The 20,030-nt window shown below is 38.2% G+C and overlaps 2 protein-coding genes and 1 pseudogene across 2 annotated transcripts; 2 read left to right on the forward strand and 1 right to left on the reverse strand.

The window, feature by feature from the left end:
- The first annotated feature begins 4,872 nt into the window (after positions 1–4,872).
- Positions 4,873–5,811, forward strand: LOC125135943 (olfactory receptor 2J3-like). The gene has a single exon (XM_047796470.1). The coding sequence runs from the start codon at positions 4,873–4,875 to the stop codon at positions 5,809–5,811; it is 939 nt and encodes a 312-aa protein (XP_047652426.1).
- Positions 5,812–16,025: 10,214 nt separating this feature from the next.
- LOC125136507 (olfactory receptor 2J3-like) lies at positions 16,026–16,934 on the forward strand (annotated as a pseudogene).
- A 2,157-nt stretch (positions 16,935–19,091) lies between these two features.
- Positions 19,092–20,030, reverse strand: LOC125136518 (olfactory receptor 2B11-like). Its single transcript, XM_047797361.1, has one exon. It carries the CDS (start codon positions 20,028–20,030, stop codon positions 19,092–19,094), a length of 939 nt encoding a protein of 312 aa, XP_047653317.1.

Below are 20,030 nucleotides of genomic sequence, written 5' to 3' on the forward strand. Positions count from 1 at the left end.
TAGCCTGTGGAAATTCCTGGGCTAGGGCACGGCTGCCATCTATATCACAGCTGTGGCAACACTGGATCCTTAACCCACTGTGCCAGGGCAGGAACTCCTCAGAATGTCCTAATTTCCTTCTTTTACACATAGCTCTTCAGTATTCTTAGCACCACTTTCTGAAGAAACTGTCTTTTCTCCATTGTATGTTCTTGTCTCCTCTGTTGTGGATGAATTGACCATAGTGTGTGGGTTTATTTCTGGGGTCTCCTGTTCCATGGATCCATGTGTCTGTTTTTGTGCCAGTACTGTACTGTTTTGATTACTGTAGCTTTGTAGTATAGTCTGAAATCAGCAACGATGATTCCTCCAGCTGTCTTCTTTTTTTCTCAAGATTGTTTTGGCTATTCAGAGTCTTTCGTGTTTCCATACAGATTTCATTTTTTTAATCGTTATTTTTAAAATTAATTAATTTATTTTTAGTCTTTTGTCCTTTTAGGGCCACACTCATAGCATATGGAGGTTCCCAGGCTAGGGGTCTAATCGGAGCTGTTGCTGATGGCCTACACCAGAGCCACAGCAAAACGGGATCTGAGCCGCATCTGTGACCTACACCACAGCTCACGGCAACATCAGATCCTTAACCTTCTAAATGAGGCCAGGGGTCGAACCTGCAACCTCATGGTTCCTAGTCAGATTCAATGGGAACTCCCCATACAGATTTTAAAATTATTTGTTCTGGTTCTGTGAAAAATGTCATCGATATTTTGAATAGAGATTTCATTGAATCTTTTGATTGCTTTGGGTAGTATGGTCATTTTAATAATATTTTTTCTTCTAATCCAGGAACCTGTTATATCTTTCCATCTATTTGTTTTGTCTTCAGTTTCTTTCATTATTGTCTTGTAGTTTTCCAAGTACAGGTCTTTTTCCTCTTTAGGTGGTTTGTTCCTAGGTATTTTATTCTTTTTGATGTGATGGTAAGTGAGATTGTTTCCTTAATTTCTCTTTCTGCTCTTTCATTGTTAGTTTATAGAAATGTAAGGGATTTATGTGTATTAATTTTGTTTCCTATAACTTTACTAAATTCATCAATGAGCTCAAGTAGTTTTCTTGTGGTATCTTTAGGATTTTCTATACATGATATCATGTCATCTGCAAATAGTGACTGCTTTACTTCTTCCTTTATGGTTTGGATTCCTCTTATTTCTTTTTCTTTTCTGATTGCTGTGGCTAGAACTTCCAAAACTATATTGAATAAAAGTGGCAAGAGTGGACATCCTTGTTTGGTTTCTGATCTTAGAGGAAATGCTTTCAGATTTTTCATCATCGAGTATGATTTTAGCTGTGGGTTTGTTATATATGGGCTTTATTATGTTGAGGTATGTTCCCTCTATGTCCTCTTTTATAGAGAGTTTTTTTTTAAATCATAAATGGATGTTGAATTTTATCAGAAGTTTTTCTGCATCTGTTGAGATGATCATATGTTTTTTTTCAATTTGTTTATATGGTATATATCACACTGATTGATTTATAGATATTGAAAAATCCTTGCATCCCTGAGATAAATTCTACTTGAACATAGTGTATGTGAATCCAACATAATGTATTGTTGGATTCAACTTGCTAGTGTTTTGTTTGTTGGTGAAAAATTTATTGTTATTTTAGTATGAGTTCATGATTATGCTGAATGCATTAATGTGAAGAGTTTCTTCTTGTGACTATTACACCAATCTAACCAGGAAAGCTCCTTGAAGGGCATTAACTGCAACCCTGGGATTTATCCTCCCAATGGCCCCAGTCAAGAAAAGAAAGTCATATTACTCTTTTTGTTCCTGTAAAAGCCCCATTTACTCTGGAGTAAGGGGTGCATCCCCTGATACCATAAATGCCCTAAAGAGTTCCCATGTTCTGCTAAAAGGAAATCTTTTGGATAAACCTAGGCTCTCTCTTCTGTGGCAATGATAATCATAATTATTTTCAGACTACTTTCGATAGTTAGATTATGTACATTAGCAAAGATGGACTATGAGGGCAATTAGGTTAATGTTCTTAGGTCACATGACAACCAGAGAGCTTCATATTAGTTTGTACATGATGAGGGCATAGACAGGAAGAGAATGATAGAGAAGGTGGACAAACACAGGGAGGTCAGTATTGAAAGAAGTTGATGGAGCACTAAACCAGGTTTACTATAAAGGAACGAATAGGACAAGACTTAGAAAAATGTCTATTAGTAACAATGGGGGTGAGAAGAAAGTGCCAAGCCATCTGCTTTCCCAGTAATGACTTAATGGAAGAAAGAAAATATTTTATTCCATGGTTTATAAAGTCTACCTTTGATAGGGTCTTCATTTACCTCTTTTCCACTAAGAAGAAAATCAAACCACAAACCTTTGAAATTTTATCTTCCTGAATTCTGTATTTTTTCTGTCCCTTACCTCTTATCCCTTTTTACTTTTAGAAAAATTCTGAAAGACAGGTAATAAAAGTACCACAAAGCTGCTACTTCCTTTTAATTAATATAATATGAAATTAAGGCAGCTTTATAAGGGAGGAAAACTATGTCTGCATCAGAAAAAGTACCCATAGCATTTGAATTCAAATATCTTATGATGTATTAATCCTTATTCTAGGAGAATTTTAAAAATCCATTAGAATTTTTCTGTCATACCTTGAAAAGCTGATAGTCATTGACAATATCAATAACATCAAATGGTATGTAGATACCTCTATGCCTGCCTAAATCAGTCTTAGCCAAATTCAATGTTCCTGGGTCTCCAGCTTGTAACTCAACCAATCAGACACCTCTGGTTTTTTTAAGCCAGTAAAAAAAGTCCCTCAAAAGATTGGAGGTGAATCTGTTTGGGTTGAATTTGTCTTTTGTCCTATTCAATTAGAGAATGTGAGAGGAGCAGAAGTGGCAGGGCAAAGCTGTTTGGGAATATTTAAATGGTGGATTACCGTGACTTGCAGCAATAACTATGTAATAAAAGTGTTTATTTTTCTATGAAAGATCGATAATGCACAGAGAAAATAAGCAACTGAAAATCAAACTATTAGTAAACATTTGAATTTCTTAACTTTATTATTATTATTATTTTTTTTACAAAAGAACCACCACAAGATGACCTTGTATTTGGATTTTATGTGATATTCATGTCATTGTCCCTTATTTTTTAAAATTTTTTATTTTTTTGCTTTTTAGGGCCTGGAAGTTCCCAGGCTAGGGGTCAAATCAGAGCTACAGCTGCTGACCTATGTCATAGCCACAACAATCCCAGATCCGAGCCGCATCTGTGACCTACACCACAGCTCACAGCAATGCCAGATCCTTAACCCACTGAGCAGGGCCAGGGATAAAATCCTGTTCCTTATGGATACTAGCTGGGTTCTTTTCCGCTGAGCCACAACAGGGAACTCCCATGTCTTTGTCTGTTAAAAATTAGTGAATTTTCTATTCAGATTCTCTCATTTCAAATCATAGACCTAAAGACATATGATGTAATTATAAATTATGGCTTAGAATTTAATTTCTTAGCTCTTATTCTAAGAAATTTTGTGGGAACTACCTTTTAGCCTTATTTTCCAGATCTCATAACCTTGTGATATATGTACTTTCAAGTACCACAGAGTTCCTCCTCTCTTTCCTGATCCAAACACTTTCCCTTTCTTGCTCCTTCCTAAACCTTTTCTTTGACTGTCCCTTTTTTTTTTTTTTGTCTTCCAAAAAAAGTGGTCTTCTCATTTATGTTTGGAAGCATTTTATCACTGAATTCTCCAATCTATTTCACTTCTCATTTAATTAATCAAGACTATCAGTCGTTTTTGTTTCTTTGTTTCCATAAAGGCCACTTGAGTATGTGGATTTACCACCTCAGCACTTCATTCCTCCTTTACCTTCTGGGTGCCATTGTGTGGACATTGCCCAGTGGACCACTTCTGTGAAGTTTCAGCACTGCTGTGATTATCATGTGTTGATACTCATGCAATGAGATTCATCTTAGCTCATTATTGTGAATATTAATAAGTTGGTGTGTGCATGCATGTGTCTTTATACTTGTATTTGTATGTTATTTTTGTCTGAGAATAAGCTGACAACATAAATAAATAAGACATATTTCATCCTTTCTATAAACATATTCAACTGAAATTGACTTTTTCATTCAACATCGACTTTTTTTTTTGTCTTTTTGCCATTTCTTGGGCCGCTCCCGCGGCATATGGAGTTTCTCAGGCTAGGGGTCTAATTGGAGCTGTAGCTGTCAGCCTATGCCAGAGCCACAGCAACGCAGGATCCGAGCCTGTCTGCAACCTACACCACAGCTCACGGCAACGCCAGATCGTTAACCCACTGACTAAGGGCAGGGACCAAACCTGCAACCTCATGGTTCCTGGTCGGATTCGTTAACCACTGTGCCATGACGGGAACTCCAACATCGACATTTTAAAGTTACTACTGAATTGTTTTTCATCTCATGGTAAATTCTCTCAGCTTTATGTAAGATGATTAAAACTGGAGATATTTCTTTCTGTGTAATCACAAAATTGGAAATAATCTGAACATTAGGGAAAGGAGGATAAAGATTTTCTTTTTGTAAAAAAAGGTTTTTTTTAAAATGAAAAGATATGGGATATCTTTAATCATTTATCCAAATGCTAACTTATGGATGCACAAAGGAACTCATTAGCTTGAGAAGTTATTGATTGTATCTACAACAGGGCAAATGTCTGAATGAAACTTCAAAACAAAACCATAAAAATCGTACTGTCATATTGCAGTATTTGGAAATGGCATAGATTTTTTTCCCCAGTCAGTTTTCAGGGGTTTGACAATGAGTGGGGCATCCTTCAGTTTATGTGCTTCTTTCCTCAGATATTGGAAAAAAATGAATGATGAAGGAAAAAAATGCAAGTTTTGAAGATTACTTTGTTCTACTGGGTTTTTCTAATTGGCCTCACCTTGAGTTAGTTCTCTTTGTGGTTATCTTGATGTTCTACTTGATGACATTGATAGGCAACCTGTTCATCATTATCTTGTCATACTTGGACTCCCATCTCCACACTCCCATGTACTTCTTCCTCTCAAACCTGTCTTTTCTGGATCTCTGCTATACCACTAGCTCCATCCCCCAGTTGCTGGTCAACCTCTGGGGCCCAGAGAAAAACATTTCTTATGTCGGGTGCATGATTCAACTCTATTTTGTTCTTGCATTGGGAACTGCTGAGTGTGTGCTACTGGTGGTGATGTCCTATGACCGTTATGCAGCTGTATGTAGACCCTTGCATTACACTGTCCTCATGCACCCTCGTTTCTGCCATCTGTTGGCTGTGGCTTCTTGGGTAAGTGGCTTTACCACCTCAGCACTTCACTCCTCATTTACCTCCTGGGTACCCCTGTGTGGACATCGTCAGGTGGATCATTTCTTCTGTGAAGTTCCAGCACTGCTGCGACTGTCTTGTGTTGATACCCATGCTAATGAGCTGGCCCTCATGGTCATGAGCTCCATTTTTGTGATCATACCACTTATTCTCATTCTCAGCTCCTATGGTGCCATTGTCCTGGCTGTGCTGAGGATGCGGTCAACAGGTGGACTTCAGAAAGTCTTTGGGTCATGTGGAGCCCATCTTCTGGTTGTATCCCTGTTTTTCATTCCAGTCATGTGCATATATCTCCAGCCCCCATCAAGAGGTTCTCAAGATCAAGGAAAGTTCATTGCCCTCTTTTATACTGTTGTCACACCTAGCCTCAACCCTCTAATCTATACCTTGAGAAACAAAGATATAAAGGGGGCAGTTAAAAGATTAATGAGGTGGGAGAGGGAGATGTGATGGATCACCTGTTTAGCAGCTTTTGTTTGAAGAGTATTATCTATCTTGGAGTGTTCTTCTGGTCCTTTGAGACTTTTTTTTTTTTGTCTTTCCTATGGCCGCACCTGCAGCATATGGAGATTCCCAGGTGGAAATGGAGCTGCAGTTGCCAGCCTACACCAGAGCCACAGCAACGTGGGATCCAAACCGTGTCTGCGACCCACACCACAGCTCACGGCGACGCCAGATCCTTAACCCACTGAGCAAGGCCAGGGATCAAATCCGCAACCTCATGGTTCCTAGTCGGGTTTGTTAACCACTGAATCACGATGGGAACTCTGAGACTTATTTTTGATCTATAGCCCAGCAAGTTTAGAAGAAAAGTTCTGCTCCAAATTTGTTGTTCTTTTAATTAAAAGAATTAACCAATTGGTTAACCAGTTAACCAATTGGTTAATTCTGGACTATTATCTAGAGATAAACTTTTTGATGTGTACCACTTTAATCTATTCAATATTTAGTGTCTATAGAAATTAGGCAGTGGGTTTTAAAATTAATACGCTAATTTATAGAGCAAATATTAGTATCTATAGAAAGAGAGGGGCATACAGCAAAGACTTAGGCTAACGGAGTTTTTGGTCATTAATAGCCATTACATTTACCTAAATGGTAAAAATTATTTGGCTGAAACACACTTTTTCCAAGATACTACATTATATGAGTGTTTTGTTCTGTGGGTCTATATATACATATTATAAAGAATTGCCTGTTCTAAATGGTTCATTCATTCATCCATTCCTTTATTTATCTACTTATTCATTCATTCATTCATTAAATTCATTGGCTAAATATCTTCTAGATTGTTGGCTTGGTAACATAGATGAATTTTTCCTGAATAGAACTCACTTTCTAGTGGTGGGAATGACAGTGTTAAGATAGAAAATGAAGTATCTGTATAGGACTTAGTTTCCAATGGGCACAATGCTAATAAATTAATGTATCTTTAAAAAAATCTAAAGCAAAAGAAGTTTGGCCAAAACCTTGAAAATAAATACCAAATGGTAATTTCTGCAGGAAGGTAATCTCATTATGTGAAATAAAACCAAACAGAACAAGTTTAATTTCCTTTAGTTGACTTAGTTAATGACAAGGATATCATTTAAATTTAAGGTACCTTAAAGCTTTTCTTTTTAAATATCATTAGTCTTTGCTGTGTAGCATGAGTTTTTTTTTTAAATGTAGAACAGAAAATTGGACCATATTTTTTAAAGTTACCATTCCTTATGGTAGATAATGACCAAAAAAATCACAGCTGTGAGAGATTCTCAATTAATACAGCAGATATAGGCTTCTCTTCTCCCTCTACTTTTTCAAGGTAGTTAGAAGTATATGGATAGTGGGAACAATTCCTAACATTGTGATTTATAGACTGCTAATTCATGAGAACTTGTAAACTGGGAACAATCATGTTAAATAATGTTAGAGGATCAAATATCTGAAGCAGTTAATACCAGGCTCTGAAAACAACTTGATTCATCTAATGGATGTCTTAAAAACTTACCCATTTTTATATATGGATGTCTTCTTCTTATTGAATTCTAAGTGGTATTTACATATTCTTGACTCAAGTCCTATGTCAGATAAATGTTTTATAAATATCTTCTTCCAGTCTGTGGTATGCTTTTATTTTCTAATAGTGTCTTTCAAAGAGCAAGTTTTTAACTTTAATGAAATATGCATTGTTTCTACAAAAAAGCATGCTGGCATTTTGATTGTGGTTGCATTGAATTTGTATACCAATTTGGAAAGAGCTGACATCTTGGTGATATTGAGTCTTCTGATTTAGGAACCCAGTATATATCTCTATTTATTTACATCTTTTTAGTTTCTCTCAGAAGGATTGATGTTTTTATTATACAAATTTTGTACATATTTGGCAAAATTCATCCCTAAGTGTTTAATGTTTTCGAATGCCATTGTGAATGACATAGAAGTACAATTGATCTTTGTATATTGACCTTGTATCCTGTGACTGCTAAATATGCATTTTATTTCTGGTAGACTTTTAATAGATTTTTAAAGATTTTCTGAGTACATGATCATGTCATTCATAAATAAGGACTTTTATTTCTCTCTCTCCAACTGTGATTTCTTTTATATTGCTATGTTACTCTGTTGCACTGGCTGTGATTTCCAGCTTAATGTTGAATCGAAGAACTGGGAGCCAAAATGCTTGTCCTAATCTTAAGGGGAAAGTATTGTCTTTTACTAATAAGTGTATTAGCTATGCTTTATCTGTGTCCTCCACCAGGTTTAGGAAGTTGCATTTTTTTCTTGCTTTTCTGAGGTTTATCATGCAAGGGTATGAAAATTCTGCCCAACACTTTTTCTGCATTTTGTGAGATGATCTGATAGCCTTTCTTCTTTATTCAATTAATACAGTAAATTTCATTGGTTAATTTTCATAAATTAAAATAACTTTGTCTCCTGAGGAAAAAAACCTCTTGATATAATATATTGTTCTTTTAAGGCCATTCTGGACTTCATTTGCTAGTCTTTTTTTGGTAAGAGTTTTAGTGTCTATAATCATGAGTAATATTAAACAGTATTTTTCTTTTCTTGTGATGTATGTGTCTAGTTTCTGTACCAACTTAATGCTGGATTTATTACATGACTTGGGGAATATTCCCTTCTCTATTTTCTGAAAGAGTTTGTTTAGCTTTGGTATTACTTCTTCTTAAATGTTCAATATAATACTCTTGTGGACATATAAGTCCATAGTTCTTTTTGTGGGACCATTTTAAATTAAAACTTCAATTACTTTTATTGTTATAAAAGTATTAAGATTTTTCTATTTCTTTAAGAATCTGTTTTGATTATTTGTATCTTTCAAAGAATCTACTGATTTCACCTTTGTCATCAACTTTATTATTCATAATATTCCATTATTGTCCTCTTAATGTTTGTAGGATTCCTACTGACCTCCATTTTATTTCTGATCTAGTAGTTTATGTCTCCCACACTTTTGTGTGAATCAGTCAGATAGAGATTTGTCAGTTTCATATTTTATTTTCAATAACTTTGTATTTCACAGATCTACTTTTATATTTACCATTCCCTTTCCTTTGCTAAATTTTAGTTTAACATCATCTTCCATTTTTAGCCTTTTAAGGTAAAAGCTTCTATCATTGATATTAGATCATTTCCCTTTGTTTAAAATAAGCATTTAAATCTATACATTTTTCTTTAAGCACTGATTTAGCTGCATCTCACATATTTTAACATTTTCTATTTTAATTTTCACTTTGTTTCAAAGACTTTTTTTTTTTTTTTTGTCTTTTTGCTATTTCTTGGGCCGCTCCCACAGCATATGGAGGTTCCCAGGCTAGGGGTCGAATCGGAACTGTAGCCACCGGCCTACACCAGAGCCACAGCAACGCGGGATCCGAGCCATGTCTGCAACCTACACCACAGCTCACGGCAACGCCGGATCGTTAACCCACTGAGCAAGGGCAGGGATCGATCCCGCAACCTCATGGTTCCTAGTCGGATTCGTTAACCACTGCTCCACGACGGGAACTCCTCAAAGACTTTCTAATTTCCTTTGTGATTTCTTTGACTGAAGGGAGTGGCACAGTTGGTGTTATCATAAAAGAATGACAAAAAACAGATATGAGAGAATAAAGGTTCTAGTAAAAGTGATAATTTCCTATAAATCTATAAATATTTGACTATTGTACATCATTTCTATCTTCTATGTAGCTTTTCTGTTGTTCACACAAGTTTAAAGAATTTGTTTTTTCTGAGGTTTTTTTCTTTCTCCCTTATCTGAGTTACAGTTCTCTGTCTTTTCATTTTTATAGGTTTTTGGTGTGGTGCCCTTTTTGCAGATAATACAGTTTTAACTTCTCTTATTTCTGATGTCTGCCTCCCTTGTGGCTGAAGTTGGTACAGGGGCTTGCTCTAGGCTTCCTGATGGGAGGGATAGGTGCCTGCCCACTGGTGGATAGGGCTGCACACCAGCTGGATAGGGCTTTGTCCCTGGGTGAGATTAGACGTGGCTGTGTGCCTGGGCTCTTTAGACAGCCTGTTTACTGATGGGTGGGCTGTGATCCCACTTGGATTGTTGTTTGGCCTGGGGCTTCTCAGCGCTGATGGGTGGGGTCAGGTTTTCCCAAAATGGCCACCTCCAGAGAAACACACGCTGATGGATATTCCCAAGAGCTTTGCTTCCAATGTCCTTCCCCACAATGAGCCACAGTCACCCCCTGTTTTCCCGGGAGATCCTCCAAGAACTGCAGTCAGGTCTGACCCATATTCCTATGGAGCCTTTGCTTTGCCCTGGGACCTAGTGCACATGAAAGTCTGTGTGAGCCTTTCAAGAACAGGGTCTCCATTTCCCCCAGTCCCATGGAGCTCCTGTGCACAGGCCCCACTGGCCTTCAATGCCAGATGCTCCAGGGGCTCTTTCTCCCAGTGCCTGATCCCTAGGCCTGGGGATTTGATGTGAGGCTCAGAACTCTCACTCCTGTAGGTGAGTCTCTGTGATACAGTTACTTTCCAGTCTGTGGGCTTCCCACCTGGGAGGTGTGGGGTTGTTTATATCATGTAATCACCCCTCCTACTTCTTGATGTGGCCTCCTTTTTGTCTTCTGGAGTAGGATATCTTTTTGAAAGTTTCCAGTCCTTTTGGTTGAAGGTTGTTCAGCATTTGGTTTTAATTTTGTTGTTTTTAGGAGAGAAGTTGAACTCCAGTCCTTCTATTTGGCCATCTTAATCTCATCTGCAAAATAACTCTTTTCTTGAAGTGTTTGATTCAAATATTCCATTCCTTGGGTTGTCGTTGGATCATCCTGGGCAATGATTAGTCTCCTTGCTTGCAGCTGGCTGCTGTAGCTGCAGGTAGATGACATGACGTGTGGAGTTGTATCCCCAGCCCCAGGGGTGGGAACCAGGCTGCCAGGGAAAACTAAAGAATTTGTCTTGAGAGTGGAAAATTCTAGTGTACAGTAAAGGCAAGTTTGTAACAAGTGCAGGTCATTGTAATCTCCAGAACTAGAAGGCCTTATTGATCAATGGGTGATTTAGAGTCTTGGAAGAAGGCATGGGGGACAAACAGCTTAGGAATACTATGCTATTGTATATTCCTTGTGATAAGCAACTCATTACTTGCCCCAATAAGGGCCTTTTTGATTTGTCAGTACCAGAACCATCTTTATTATATTAGATCTGGGAATATATATGTGTGTGTGTGTGTGTGTGTGTGTGTATATAATATGGACTTAAAAATAATTCTCAAAATAGGCACAACCTTCTTAAGCTTTATCTTCACAGACATACTTGTTTCTCAAGGTATTGGTGAAGGTATTGACACTGAAGGTGGCAATTACACAGAAGAGAGTAAGGAACTTGCCCTAGTTTTAGCAATAAAATTTTGTTTGCTGGAGAGATATTTATACCTATAATCTGATATATTGCTGTCTGTATGTCTGTCTGTCTGTCTATCTATCTATCTATCAATCATCATCATCATCCCATCATCACCTAACTTGGGGTAGCATAGGAGAAATACATGATCAGGAAATACAGATGTTGAAGGTTTTCTTTTCTCCAGCTCCTGAGTTAGTTAAAAACCTACAGGCTTATGTATCTACACTAGTACTGTATTGAACATTTAAGAAGAAGTAATACCAATGCTAAACAAGGTTAAGGTCAAGTTATCACATGCAATGTACCTATGAGAGATGAGAGAATGAGACACCCAATGATAAGGGTTGTGAAGACAAAAGCCTTAAGGGCCATAGTGTCTACACAGTAGTGCAGCATCTGGACCTTGGGTCCAATATGACCATTACCAAATTTGTAAGTACATGATGCCATTTAGTACAAGGTTTTCCAGACTGCAGCTTACTTGTCATATGTCTTGACAGCCAGGTGAATACATTTCACCTTTTCCAGTGCTTGATGGCAAACCTAGATAGGTTATGACCTTTATCTGCACCCCAGATATGACTATATAACATTGAGTGAATGGAGCCTATGGTAAGACACACTTCTAGTAATGAAAAGGTGACTCCCTGACACAACATTGGTTTGAGGAACTGAAAATTTAGAGTTGAAAGCAAGAAAATATTTATATTTCCCAGGAGAGGAAACAGATAAAATGTGAGGGAAATCATGAAAAGAATTAGCTCTAGAGCAGAATAGTCAGAGAAACCTACCAAAATACAGATTTCTAAAGATCTGATATTGTTCCTTTTCTTTCCTCGTGGCCTTGTTTTACCTCTTGGGAAGATAGTGAGTGTTGGTGAAAAGGACATGATTGACAACTCCAAAATGAAATGCTCTTAGGGGAGAAGTGCACATTTGAGTAGAAGTTTTAGCAATGAGACATTAAACAGATATGAGATTGGAGATGCACACATTTTTGGGGATGATTATTATGGGTCTTGACTATGAATATTTACTAATATTGTATGTCTTTTTATTTTGTCAGGTATACAAAAGTGATTTCCAAAATCTGAATATGTACAAGGGGAAGTAAGCTCAATATTTTTCCTTCTTTCCTTTCTGTAATTGGGAGAGTTTCAAATCTTTCATTTTTCCACTCATATTTAACCCAAGAGATATTTCCCTACATGCCACTGACATTCTGACTTTTATCTTTGGATCAGGGAAAACCAAGATCACTTTATTATTTATTTATTTATTTATTTTTTGTCTTTTTGCTATTTCTTGGGCCGCTCCCGCGGCATATGGAGGTTCCCAGGCTAGGGGTCGAATCAGAGCTGGAGCCACTGGCCTACGCCAGAGCCACAGCAACGCAGGATCCGAGCCACGTCTGCAACCTACACCACAGCTCACGGCAACGCCAGATCCTTAACCCACTGAGCAAGGGCAGGGACCGAACCCGCAACCTCATGGTTCCTAGTCGGATTTGTTAACCACTGCGCCACGACGGGAACTCCCCAAGATCACTTTAAACAAATGATTAATTCTTATAAACTTGCCCTTGTGAGATCTAGTCAACCTGTGAACCCAATAAGCTTCTAAATGAGCAGGCAATACCTTAGAATACAAATGATAGGGTTATTTTTGATATATCCTTATAATTTGATCTATTCTTTCAAATCTTATGTATTAACATTTATCTCGATTAGATGAGAATGAACAGCTTCTTCTGGCATTTTGATAACCTAGGCCCTGTTCTACCCCAACCTCAGTGGTATCATCATATTATAAATCATTGGTGTGTTCTCACTCTTGAAGTGTTTATTTTTTCCTAATAGCTTATGAAGATGAAAAGAATGGGAAAATAAATAAATCATATTTAGTAATAAATAAGTACCAGTGTCTAGAACTCTACTCCACTTGAAGCTCTGTCCATGATATTTTAATAGTGTATAATCTATTCTAATTCACACTCTTCTCAAATAAAATACTCAATTTACCAGAATCCTACAGAGATTAATTAATGTCATTTCTCCCTTTTAATCCTCCACACATGATTTGTGCCTTATGGTCTATGATAATCTGACAAAATGTTTTGCATTGGTTTCATATCATTGAGAATGAGTATGGACTCTGAAAATTACCTAAAATCAGCATATATATTTCTTTTTCTTTTTTTTTAAGCACTGTGGAAAATGTTTATATCTTTTTTTTATTGAATGCTTACAACAGTCAAGACCACAGAAACATAAAGATTGTTTTCTGGTACTTCTCTTAAACAGAAAGCAAAATACCCAAATGCTCTCTTAAAATCATACTTTTTAAAATGATATCACTTATATGTGCAATCTAAAGTATGGCACAAATGAACTTATTAAAAAAACTGAAACAGACTCAGAGACTTAGAGAACAGACTTCTGGTGGCCCAGGAGATGGGCTAGGAGTTTGGGATTAGTAGATGCAAACTATTACATTTAGAGTGGATAAGTGATGAGGTCCTACTGTGTAGCACAGGGAACTAAATTATAAATCAACTATAATTTAATATAATCTTATTATAAAATATAATTTCCAAACTCAGATTTTCTTTCTATAGATGGACTATATTAACCAGAAACAATATAAAAATTTAAAAATATTCATTAATTTATAAACTCATCGTATAATGTTTTTTTGTTACAGCAACAAGTCAATTATTGGATATAGTCTTAATTTCATTTTTTATATACTATAGCAAAACTCTTGATAAGACAGCAAGGGAAATTATTCATAAAAATATTTTGGAAATTTTAAATAGTTACGTTAAGTTTTCAGAGTTTGGGTGGTTACCTTCTGAGTTATAGTTTGAATGGTATTCAAAGATTATTTTTAATATTTTGCAGGGCTAAACGTGGCCTTGAATTTTAGAGATGTTAGGCAGAGACAATTAACTCTAATTAATAGTAAAAATGTACAATTTAGTTTTTAATGTATCCCACTTTTCAATTGTCTCATGCTTCTCTACTCTCCCACTTAACACCACCTCTAACAAGTTATTCCTCAAATGTGGCCCTTAGCATGATGAGGAATTGGGGAAGAAATTTTAGGACAACCTGTTCCCTTCCCTACAAAGACAGCTTGGAGCATGTTCATCAGTGAAGGTTGGTCTATAGAGTCATTGTTTTCTTAGGGCAACAGTGTATCATGTTGAAGGTATTCCTCAGCAACTGTTGTAACTACGACAACTCCTTGAAGGGCATTACTTACCACTTTGGGATTTACCCTCCCAATGGCCCCAGTTAAGGAAAGCATGTCCCATTATTCTTTTGTTTCCATAAAACTCCATTTGCCCTAGGAGAAGGGGTCTATCCCCTGAGACACTAAATGCTCTAATGAGTTCCTCCTTCCAGCTAAAACCAGATCTTTTTGTAGACTCAGAATTCTCTGTTGTGTGGCATGATAATCATAGTAATTTTCAGACTCTGCTTTCCTAGTGTGATGTGGTAGGTTAGACTCTATGGTACATCCAGCCATCCCTTTATGTTGGTGATGTGAAAGAGATGAAAACCAGAGATCAGGTTGGTCCCTACATAAAGAGGCATCGATTGGGCAAATAGAGGGAATATGATCAGACGCAGAAAGGACAGAAGTGAAAGGAGTTGTAGTTGTTTGAGTGTTACTCAAGTGGTAATTTAAGAGTATTAAAGGACTAACTTAAGAATAAAGTAAGCTGACTAGTGATATGGGGATGGGAAGGGGAAACTCATATCACCACTCTTTCCTCCATCATGTCGTATTTTTAAAAACCGAGATATTTCATTCCACAGTCTTTGATGAGGTCTTTATTTCTCACTCCCTGGTAAAAATAAATTTAACCGTAAAGTTCCTATCTCTACTTACATCTGGTAGTTTTATTTTTTTTGTCTCTTATCTCATATCCCTTCTAAATTCTTTAAGAATGCTGAAGGATGGTTCATGCAACAGATCAGTATATCCCAAGCTGTACTTTTTGTTTTGTTTTGTTTTTTGTTTTTTTTAGGACCACATCTGAGGCACATGGAAGTTCCCAGGGTTAGAGGTTGAATTGGAGCTGTAGCTGCCGGGCTACACCACAGTCACAGCAATGTGGGATCCGAGCTGCATCTGTGACCTACACCACAGCTCATGGCAAGGCTGAATCCTTAACCCACTGAGTGAGGCCAGGGATTGAATCTACATCCTCATGGATACTTGTTGGGTTTGTTACCTGCTGAACTACAATGAGAACTCTGAATTTGATATTTTTGTGAGGGCAGGCCAGCTCTTTTGCCCAACTTGTCTCAGTGTGGGTTTGTCTCATATTTCTTCATTTTAAAGGTCAGGCTGTGCATTTTTGGCAGGAATATGACTGAAGTGACATTGTGTCCTGTTTAGAGCAACATGTCAGTAGTCACATGCTGTTGGTTTGTCTCAACATTGGTGATGTTAATATTGATTACTTGGCTATGGTGATGTCCACCAGGTTTTCCTCTGGTAAAGCCTACTACTTTTCATTTTGTAATTAATAAGTGATTTGTGGGGAGATATTTTATTTTTATTTGATTTTTATTTTTGGCTGTGCCTGTAGCATGCTGAAGTTACATATATCTGGGCTCTCTGTGTGTTTTTGAGAATACCATGCTGTTTTGATGACTGTGGCTTTGTAGTATAATCTAAAATCTGAGAGGGTTATACTTATAGCTGTGTTCTTTTTTCTCAAAATTGCTTTGGCAGTTGTATTTCCATTTATTTTGAGTCTGTGTAATTCTTTTGTCAGGTAACAGGAAATGAATGATGATGGAAAAACTCAATGCAACCACTGAAGGCTACTTTGTCCTACTAGGTTTTTCCAATTGGCCTCATGTGGAAGTAGTACTCTTTGTGGCTGTCTTGATGTTCTACTTAATGACATTGACAGGCAACCTGTTCATCATTATCGTATCATACCTGGACTCCCATCTGCGCACTCCCATGTACTTCTTCCTCTCAAACCTGTCTTTTCTGGATCTCTACCAGCTTCATCCCCCAGTTGCTGGTCAACCTCTGGGGCCCAGGAAAAGCCATGTCTTACGTAGGTTGCATGACTCAACTTTACTTTTCCCTTGCACTGGGATCCACAGGATGTGTGCTGCTGGTGGTGATGTCCTATGACCGTTATGCAGCTGTATGTAGACCTTTGTGTTACACTGTCCTCATGCACCCTCGTTTCTGCCATGTGTTGGCTGTGGCTTCTTGGGTAAGTGGCTTCACCAACTCGGCACTTCATTCCTCATTTACCTCCTGGGTACCCCTGTGTGGACATGGCCAAGTGGACCATTTCTTCTGTGAAGTTCCAGCACTGCTGCGACTGTCTTGTGTTGATACCCATGCTAATGAGCTGGCCCTCATGGTCACGAGCTCCGTTTTTGTTCTCATACCTCTCATCCTCATTCTCAGCTCCTATGGTGCGATTGCCCGGACTGTGCTGAGGATGCAGTCAACAGCTGGACTTCAGAAAGTCTTTGGGTCATGCGGAGCCCATCTTATGGTTGTATCTCTGTTTTTCATTCCAGTCATGTGCCCCCATCAGGAGGTTCTTAAGATCAAGGAGAGTTCATTGCCCTTTTTTATACTGTTGTCCCACCTAGCCTCAACCCTCTAATCTACACTTGAGAAACAAAGATGTAAGAGGGGCAGTAAAGAGATTAATGGGGTGAGAGTAAGCCTGTGTACTTGTGACATTGATAGAATAATATCATATGATACCAGTGACCTTCCAGTCCCACGTTTGTAAAACAAAGAATACAGTATGTGAAGCTGAGGCCAATAAAAGAGCATAAAACACCTGTATCTGGCCTGGAAGCCAGAGCTAGTGTCTGTGATTATCTGATGACACATCTGTGCCTGCACTGCTGAGATACACTCAGAAGAGATAACTGAGCATGTGTTTAGGGAATATGCTGCACAGGAATGGGTATGAGGGGACGTGAACAAAGACTGGAGCCATCTGTCTGTGTTATTCAATCCATGATAGGTTGCATGAGCTTTGGTGTGGGTTGCAGACGTGGCTCGGATCCAACGTTGCTGTGGCTCTGGTGTAGGCCGGTGGCTACAGCTCCTATTCGACCCCTAGCCTGGGAACCTCCATATGCTGCCAGAGCGGCCCAAGAAATGGCAAAAAGACACACACACACAAAAATTAGATACGGGTTCTTGTTTGGAAGAACATGCCATTCTCCAACCAATAGTTTGCTTAGATTTTGATTGTACCAGAATGCATGCCAGAAAAGTTCCAATGATTCTCGTTTTTCTTACCAGTTAATGTCTTCACTACACAACACTGTTGATTTCTCATCATATTAATTCAGTATCAAGTAACAATAAAATCCTTTATTTGCTTAAAAACATAACTAATTTTTCGATGAAGTTTTAGGTTGAGTATGAATCCTAGAACTAAGTTTATTTTTGTAACTAAGGTACCTTTCCCTTTTAATGATACAGATTCTGAGCATCAGAGAGCTACTTGTGTTGCTTGAAGTAATCAAGTTGCTTTCCATTCTAGAAATATCAATTGTTTCTTTCTCATCATAATGATTCTTGCACAGTTTCAGAAGGCATTCCTGGCTGTTTCCATCATGCACCAAATGTTTACATGTTGTGGTTCGTTATTATATCACTAATTTTCTCTTACTGATTCAGAAGGTTCATGCTTATGATCTTTAAAAGAAATGTTAAGAAACTTATGCACATATTTTGTCCACCTATTTCATTTATTTTAATATTTAAGAATACATTTTAAGGTTTTTAGGTAAATATTCAAGCCCTGTATACTTTTTTTGTTAAACAAGAGCCACAATGAGTTTTTAAAGAAGCAGTAGCATCTCCATAAGTTGAGGCTGATTGTCTCATGAGACTCCTGGTTGGTCTAAGGTTTATTTATTTATTTATTTATTTGAATTTATTACATTTATTGTTGTACAATGATCATCCCAATCCATTTTTATAGGATTTCCATCCCGTGACCCCAGTGCATCCTCCCATCCCCCGAACTGTCTCCTTTGGAAACCATAAGTTTTTCAAAGTCTGCGAGTCAGTATCTGCTCTGCAAAGAAGTTCTCTGTGTCCTTTTTTCAGATTCCACATGTCAGTGAAAGCATTTGATGTTGGTGTCTGATTGTCTGACTGACTTCACTTAGCACGATAATTTCTAGGTCTGTCCATGTTGCTAAAAATGCCAGTATTTCGTTCCTTAATGGCCGAGTAATATTCCATTGTATATATGTACCACATCTTCTTGATCCACTCCTCTGTCAATGGGCATTTAGGTTGTTTCCATGTCTTGGCTATTGTCAATAGTGCTGCAATGGACATTGGAGGACATGTGTCTTTTTGAGTCATGGTTTTCCCTGGATAGATGCCCAGTGGTCTAAGGTTTAGAGTGTCTCACTCTGAATGCCCAGTGGCAGTGTGCTGCCCTCTTAGACATGGCCAATCTTGCAGAAAGTGGTGAAATATTTCTTAAGGGACACTGTCATAGGAAATCCACTGATGAATAGTTGCCGTGGTGACTAGCTTGAACGAAAGGGTTTATATTACTACTTTATTCACTTCTTAACACCATTAGAATTTTAGTATGTGCCACCAGAAGAGAACTCTTTTTAATACATTTCCACAAACAGTGCCCTTATGGGTGCATTATTAGCCAAGTGTCACCTTTGTCTAAGGGCATTAGAAAGAACATGAGAAATAGGACATAGTTTGCAAGAAGACCCTGTGCCATGATCTGGGGAAGTATGAGACAAGAATAATTTGTCAGAGAAACTCCTATATACCTACTCACTTGTTAAATAATGTCATTCAATGTCTGCGAACTATCACTTGGAAGTGAAAACGCTCCTCACCAGGTTGCCCCATGCACCCTTTACATCCTTATTCCTCAGAGTGTAGATGAAAGGGTTGAGTGTAGGAGTCACCACTCCATAGAAGAGAGCCATGAACTTGGGCTGGTCCCTAGAGATGGAGGAGGGGGGCTGAAGGTACATGCTAATGCCTGGGCCATAAAAGAAGAAAACTACAATGAGATGGGAGGAACATGTGCCAAAGGCTTTTTTTCTTCCCTCCGAAGATTTAATCTTAAATACAGCATGTCCGATAGAAGCATAGGAAGCAAGAATGAAGCATAGTGGCACAGCTAACATGAAAATGCAAACCACAGAGAGTGTGAGCTCATTGGCGCCCTTCTCACCACAGGCGGCCTTTATCAGAACAGGAATCTCACATATCAAGTGATCCAGTGTGTTGTGACCACACAGTGGTAAGTGTAATGTGACAGTGGCCTCTGAGACAGCGTAGGTCATTCCACTCAGCCGTACAGTGGCCACCAGTAGAATACAGGTGCGCCGATTCATGATGAGGGTGTAGTGCAGAGGCTTGCAGATGGCCACGTAGCGATCAAAAGACATAATAGCCAAAAGCAGACATTCTGTGCCTCCCATTATGTGGAAGAAATAAAGCTGAATGGCACAGCCCAGATAGCTGATTGTCTTCTCAGATCCTCCCAGGTTAAATAGCATCTGAGGGACAATGCTTGTGGTGTAGCACATGTCCAGAAAGGAGAGGTTGGTGAGGAAGAAATACATGGGGCTGTGCAGACGGGAGTCTAAGATGGACACCAGAATGATGGCTATGTTTCCCACCATGGCCATGGGGTATGTTAGAAGCAGAATAATGAACAGAGGAAGCTCCAGCCAGGGACGATCTGCAAAGCCTAGTAGAATAAACTCTTCTGGATGGCTTTTGTTAATTCGTTCCAT

Source organism: Phacochoerus africanus, chromosome 9, assembly GCF_016906955.1.
Source record: "Phacochoerus africanus isolate WHEZ1 chromosome 9, ROS_Pafr_v1, whole genome shotgun sequence".
In the NCBI taxonomy this organism is placed as follows: Eukaryota; Metazoa; Chordata; class Mammalia; order Artiodactyla; family Suidae; genus Phacochoerus; species Phacochoerus africanus.

Excerpts from the sequence above, each read along its gene's own strand:
- LOC125136518 (XM_047797361.1), bottom strand. The coding sequence starts at position 20,030 with ATGGAACGAATTAACAAAAGCCATCCAGAAGAGTTTATTCTACTAGGC.
- LOC125135943 (XM_047796470.1), top strand. The coding sequence starts at position 4,873 with ATGATGAAGGAAAAAAATGCAAGTTTTGAAGATTACTTTGTTCTACTG.